The sequence below is a fragment of the Idiotropiscis lumnitzeri genome, chromosome 9, assembly GCF_059441095.1.
Source record: "Idiotropiscis lumnitzeri isolate Australia: NSW breed Sydney's pygmy pipehorse chromosome 9, RoL_Ilum_1.0, whole genome shotgun sequence".
Taxonomy (NCBI): domain Eukaryota; kingdom Metazoa; phylum Chordata; class Actinopteri; order Syngnathiformes; family Syngnathidae; genus Idiotropiscis; species Idiotropiscis lumnitzeri.
Window position 1 is genome coordinate 12907601 of NC_142399.1, and position 6699 is coordinate 12914299.

Sequence of the window (6699 nt, forward strand, 5' to 3'; positions counted from 1 at the left end):
TTTAGTGTGCTTTTATGGGTGATTTGAATTCAGAATCACCATTTACGGGTAGACTAGGACTGTGGCTGATGTAAAATCTATATCTCAGTAAATTTTTAGCAGTTGTCCTAGCACAACCGTTATACGAGCATTAGGACCAGTTTACAAATGCGCCAGAGACAGATGAGGTTGAAACAAATGTTAACTTTTTATTGAACGTCCATGTGCCTACTTGTCTTCAGGCTTATTGAAACAGTAAGTGAGGCAACACTTGCCGCAGTAATGGCGGTCAAAGTGGCTGGCCATGAACACGCCTGCGCCGCACTCATCGGCTGGGCACTCGCGCCGAAGACGGTGGATCTTGCCGTTCTCGTCCACCTGTCGAAACAAACCCGTCACTCGGCTAACCGTCAGGGGTGGCGGCAGCGGTCAAGTGTGGTTACCTTGTAGTACTTGAGCACGGCCAGCTTAACCTTCTTCCTTTTGTGTTTGTTCTTCTTGGGAGTGGTGTACGACTTCTTCTTCCTCTTCTTGGCGCCGCCACGCAGCCTCAGCACCAAGTGGAGGGTCGACTCCTACAAACATGGAAGGAAAAGGTTTTTTTTCTTGAAATCAAATTTATGCTGCCTTATTAAACTGGTCGCATCATGTTGGAAAGGCATAGACCTATTCCAGAAAAGTGTTGTCCCCTCTTAACAAAAAATCCCAAACTCATTCATTATGCAAGTATTGTGTTTATCAAGTATACATGTGACAGCATTTAACCCCTTTTTGGTGGCAACTACATTGAACCATTTAACAGATTTAAAATAGTTTGCAATATTTTACGAACATTGTATTTTGCAGACAATGTATACATTTAACCCGTTTCATTAAATGAATATCTACATTTTAATGTATTAACAACTAAATTCAAGTAAATACAAGTAAAAGTAATCTTTCTTAAATTTAGAAACGTGTTAGCAGAAAATAAATGCACTAAATTGAGGTTAATTTCATGGAAAGGTGTTTCTCATAAGAGAAAGAACAACTACTTTTGCATTACACAACCTGCGTTCAACAAAGCAAAAACACAAAAAGGACCAAATCTGGCTTGTCAAGGTGCTGCTCTCTTGCACTGGCAAGCAATCGGCTTGTTTTAGTCAGTTATTCTCAAATGCTTTCCCAAACTTCCAAGTTGGTAAATTGCTGCAATTTTGCAACTCCGGGGGACATCTTGTGCCATCTGAAAGGGAGTGTGATCTGATTGACATGAAGCTCTTTTTCTTGCAGCTCTAGATTCTTTATCGCTCTTCAAGGGGAGAACGAACTGCCTGGCAACATTTTCAGAGGAGCTGATGTGCGGTGGTCACCTTCTGTATGTTGTAATCCGACAGAGTTCGTCCATCCTCCAGCTGCTTGCCGGCGAAGATCAGCCTCTGCTGGTCAGGAGGAATTCCTGCATACAAAATCTCATCAATAGCTGAGCAAAGATGGTGAAAAAAGGTCATAAACGTACACAAGATTTCAAAGGTGAACTTCATGTGGCCATTCTTGAACATGCTGAACTGTTTTGGGAGCAACAAGCAGTTTCGGTGAGTAGTTTATCCACCACCAGGGTTTTTGCTTGCTCAACTTGTGGCTAAGGTGGAACCAATCACTCTTCACACAGGTGTGTTTAATGCACCGCCCACTTGCTTTGACGTCTACCAGTGGATTTTTATTAACGTTTGCTTTATCTTGAAACACCCCCTTGGCAGATTTTTTTGGTCACTCTGCTCATGTTTGGGTAAGCCCAGATCTATCCCAACAAACTGTCCGAGAGGAGAGGAGGTACACGCAGGATCGGTCGCCAGTCAAGCACAAACGAGCCTTGTGACAATTTTGAGGCTTGAATGACGCCATCATTCATCAGCGCTGCTTTGTGGTAACGACCATCACTGTTTTGCGTATTTACTTGTGCCTTCGCCCAACAGGAACATGTCAGTCAGTACTAACTTTGATAACGAGTCAAAGTTAACGCGTCTTAAACCAACGAAACTAACTTACCCTCTTTGTCTTGGATTTTGGCCTTGACATTTTCGATGGTGTCTGACGGCTCAACCTGTACGAGAGGACAGAAGTTAACTAAAAAGGAGTTTCATGAGACATTTTTCCATCAGCGTGACATGCGTCGCACGCTTATGTCGTGTTAAAAGGCAGCAACACGTCAATTCGTGTCACTTTTCGTAAGCTACACGTGTATAGGTTGCTCGGCTAATAGCTAGTTGAGCTTAGTGCTCCAAAACCTCAAGTCGACTGTGTCTGCCATTAAATAAACTACCCAGGGGCGAGTCTAGAAAACAATCAACATGCTTCAAGTGGTGGCACAAATTGAGACTTTCGTGTGTTCAAATTTGTGTGTTGACATTTTGGGAGTGCGTTGAAACGTGGACCGCGGCGGCGGCTGGCTCGCTCACCTCGAGGGTTATGGTCTTCCCCGTGAGGGTTTTCACAAAAATCTGCATCCTGGCGCCCAATCCACCTAAAGGAGACAATGATAAAACGGATTTTCGCCCGCGTGGTTGCTGCTAAATGTTTCAATTTAATGAGAATATTCAATTATTTGGGAGCGCCATGTTGCTCAAGGCTCACCTCAAATGGCGGAGCAGCAGAAAAGAGGTCCTTCAGCTCCTCGCGCGGGGTTTTCTACGCAACTTTACACGGGCTGTGTGCCCGCTGCGATGCCTGATCAAAAAGACCAACGTTTTTATTTTCTGAAGTTTACAGATAGAGGGCACGTCTTTGTTGGAATGTGTTTGATTGTTTTTAAGGGAGCTCTTCACTTTAAAAGTAAACACGGTAACACAAACACTGCAGTCTTCTGTCAACTGTCCACTACGACGTCATATCTCTACTGCCTGTTTTTAAGTCAAGAACGATGTGTTTTATATGTATGCATGTATGTATGTATGTATGTATGTGTGTGTATATATATATATATATATATATATATATATATATGTATATGTATATGTATATGTATGTAACAGCAATTTAAAGTTTGACGTGGGGCAGATGACCAGCAGGTGGCGCAAAAAATACACACACACACACGCACACGCTTGTACCTACCTCCGATCCTGCTGACTTGGGCCCCCTGGCTCCTTTTCTAAAGCCAAAAGTCTTGAACTTTGGTCTTAAATTGGACAGTGGTTTAAAATTGGACCGGCAAATTGGTGCTGTTGTTAAATCCATTTTTTCCATCTTAGGCAACTGGCTAAGGTGAAATATCTCCTTTCTCATCAGCACTTCGTCACATCTCGTCTGGATTACTGTAATGCACTTTTTGGGGGAGTCAGACAGTCCTCCATCAAAGGTCTCCAGTTGGTCCAAAATGCTGCTGCTCACCTCTTGACTAGTACTCGTAAGAGGGAGCACATAACTCCGACTCTAGCATTCCTTCACTGTCTCTCTGTACATTTTAGTTTTTTTATTGTTATTTTTATTTTTATTTTTTCAAGATTCTATTATTTGTTTTCAAATCTTTTTATGGCCTTGTCCCACCTTACTTCTCTTAACTCCTCCACCCTGACACACCGGATCTCTTTGGAATGTCCACCCACTAAACGTTAGCCAAGCTGCCTCGCTTCCCATCTTTAAAACTCATCTTAAAACCAATTTTTATTCCTTAGCTTTTGACTCAGTCTGTGTTTTTTTTTTTTTACATTTATATATTTTTTACTTTTACTGTCATTATGAATCTGTTTTTAATTGTTTGTTGTTGTATGACTCACTGTTACTCCATGCGCAGCACTTTAGACGCAGTGGTGGTTGTCTTAAAGTGCTCTCTAAATACAGTTGAGTTGAGAATGTGGCATTTACAGCAACTAACTTGACAGGCAAATGATCACAGGCAGCATCGGGCCAGAGTACGCAGTGAAACATTTGACATTGAACGGCCAAGGCTAGCCAGAAATTAGCAGGTGAATACAGTATGTACATGTAGTTCTTATCAGCTAAACAGACACATTTAGCATTCAGTGAACGTAATGTAGCATTTGGCCGCTAACTGGCATGAATAGCATCTACCTGATAGAGATTATGTAGCATTTTACAGCTGAAGTTGATGTTGGCACAGTCTTAAGAAAGTGTTTTGAATGTGTGGAGAATTGAAAGGACTATGCGAATAATATTCTACATGACACAGCACAATGACGTAATGGAAATGCACTTTGTCGTTGTGCTGCTGCACTGACTTATTAATCAATAAACTTGAGGGAAGCCAATAGTCATTGGTAGCATAAATATCACTTTTGTGCTAGTTTTTATACCTTCGTGCTAAACTTGTATGCTTTCTACTGAATAAGTCAATCAATGTTATCTGGTTTGTTGCATTTGTTTGTTTTTATTGCTGTGTGAATTGGATTTCCATGGCGATGGAGAGAGTGATCACCGGTGAACAAACAATCTGTTGTTATCAATCGTCTGGGTAAGTGTGTTTGTTCAGAGTGTGTGTTTCATATACTGTGGTGACGACACAGAATTCTCTGTGTGTGTTGTGTAACTAACTTGTACTAACTAAATGCTTCCTTAATAACTGGCCACTTGCTAATATGCTAAATGCTACACTATGTTAACGAAATGCTGCACACACGCACGCACGCACACGCGCGCGCACACACCCGCACACACAGACACTAATGCGTCTACCAGCTGCTAAATGCTTCACTATGTCCACCTTCCAGTCGCTAACTGCCTCTGTTAAATTCTAAACACTACACTATGTTGCCATTTTTATTTTTTGTGGCACTTGGATGGCGAAGCAGTGAGTTTGTGTTAAGTAAATAGTGTGATGTGTTACTAGGCGACCGGCGCTATCTGAGCAGCTGTCGTCATCGTCTGACTCCATCCAGCCCGACTAAACATAACTTTGTGTGTCAGCCTGCAACAACTGTCACACAAACACACATGGACACAAACACGTGTACACTCATAGGCATCACGCTGAGGGCAAGATCAACCGGATTTAGTTTGAAATTAACCAGGAGTTTTTAAGACGCAGATAAAGTGTTGCACGATGATACAGTAGTACTTTGACTAACAAGTTGAATTTGCGCTGTGGCTAAGCTCGTAACAAAATTTATTTGTGCATAAATTAAATTTTCCAAATTGAAATAAATTGACGCGCTATTTAACCATTTTAGTCCCCCCTCACCCAAAAAAGGCGGATTATATAAAATGAAATGGAACACAATGAAAGATAAGGAAAAGAATTGAACTTGCGTGATTACCAAAAATGGGCATTCCATTACCGGGACAGATCAGAAGTGGGTTTCCGTCCGTCCCTATAATGGTCCCTCATACGCGTGCGTGACGTACTACGTGTGTGCGCGACACCGACGTGAGGCAGCCAAATGTACATTTCAACCTACTCTGCAAGAGCAAGGGTTAAGGACAAAAATTGCCTTCGAACACTTCAATCGCGCCACTGGTCACCCAACTGCGCATACTACATTGGTAACGCGTCAGAAGGTCACACAGATATGAAATTGCTTTTTTACATATCCAATTTTTCATTATGGTCCCGCCTACATCCTTTGAGGACATTGGGAATGACCAGAAGTGGGATTTATGTTGGTTTTGGGGATCTGCACATTGTCTAGACTAGAAGGCCTTGAATTTCTATCTCCACATTTTCAGGAGGAAGCTTTCAGAAGGTTCCATCAGCATCTTTCCACGATGAGAACTCCCTGAATCAGGATTTAGGCGTTGTTGGGATTCTGCAGGTAGGAGTAACTTTTAAACAGAAAGTCTAACAGAGAGGAAACCGAGTAGCAGCCAGGCGTTTTCCAATGGTACCGTCCTCTCTTCGATGTGTCTCGAGTTATGCTGAGCAGTTGGATGTGCTACTCCCCCCCCCCCCCAATACATGCTTCCATGCTATGAATAGATTGGGTCGGGATGACGTGTAAGTTTAGATTCCAAACTCAAGTTGAACTCTGCTCAGTCCCATTTCACATTTCATTCCAAAAGATGGACATTGGTGCATTATAAATAAAATGTATTATTATTATTATAATTATTGTATCCAGAGCAAGGTTTCATACAATGCAAACAGCAACTTTACTGCACACACGTTCCTAATAATCATATACTCATACTCCTTGTATAAATATTACTCTAGTACAATTAGACTGCATCCATTATTTTCCATCCACCAATATGGAACATATTCATCTTATTTTTTTCATGATTAAATTTGATTTTTTTTTCTTCAGTCCCTACTTGGTGCTGCCCTGGGCTTTTGTTGTATAAAGAGGCAAATGGTGTCAAGGACGTATGTTGATGCAATCAATACATGTCAACTGTTTTTCGTATGTCGGGGAGGAGCCCTGTTTAGATGGGGCTGTTAGCGGAGGTTACATCCTATAATTTTTCAGGTTATTGTTGCAAGAAGAGTTCAAATGTGTTTCGTGATTATAATGTGGACAATATTTACAATTCAAACTTCGGGTTGGCATCAATGACTTGCTTTTATTTTTTTTTTTTTTCAATATTTGAGTCAGGGCTCCCCTGCTTATTGCTGTGTTCACTGTACACACATAAAAGATTGATATTGGGACATCATGCCTTTCACATTACACATAGTGTATGTACAGTATACAATATTACTGCTTTTGGACATGTGTTTGATTCCCTTCTAGCTACTTGACTCGAGGTATGTAGCGAGTCGAAGGTTGACTCTAAGCACATCTAAAA

General features: G+C 41.5%; 1 protein-coding gene and 1 long non-coding RNA gene across 2 annotated transcripts; one reads left to right on the plus strand and one right to left on the minus strand.

The window, feature by feature from the left end:
* Positions 1-163: 163 nt before the first annotated feature.
* On the minus strand, positions 164-2651 carry rps27a (ribosomal protein S27a). The gene is made up of 6 exons (XM_088304432.1): positions 2593-2651; positions 2418-2482; positions 2008-2062; positions 1332-1417; positions 423-554; positions 164-357 (listed from the first exon to the last, which is right to left on the minus strand). The coding sequence occupies exons 2-6, from the start codon at positions 2463-2465 to the stop codon at positions 208-210; spliced, it is 471 nt and encodes a 156-aa protein (XP_088160558.1). The 5' UTR covers positions 2466-2482; positions 2593-2651; the 3' UTR covers positions 164-207.
* Positions 1664-4245, plus strand: LOC148330299 (uncharacterized). Its single transcript, XR_015845032.1, has 2 exons — positions 1664-1885; positions 3210-4245. It is a non-coding gene; the product is annotated as an uncharacterized LOC148330299 (long non-coding RNA).
* Positions 4246-6699: the final 2454 nt, after the last annotated feature.

Coding starts and splice junctions, on each gene's coding strand:
- rps27a (XM_088304432.1), bottom strand. CDS start 2,465: ATGCAGATTTTTGTGAAAACCCTCACGGGGAAGACCATAACCCTCGAG. Junction 1,418..2,007: donor CAAAATCCAAGACAAAGAGG/GTAAGTTAGTTT, acceptor TTTTGTATGCAG/GAATTCCTCCTGACCAGCAG. Junction 555..1,331: donor CGGATTACAACATACAGAAG/GTGACCACCGCA, acceptor CCATGTTTGTAG/GAGTCGACCCTCCACTTGGT.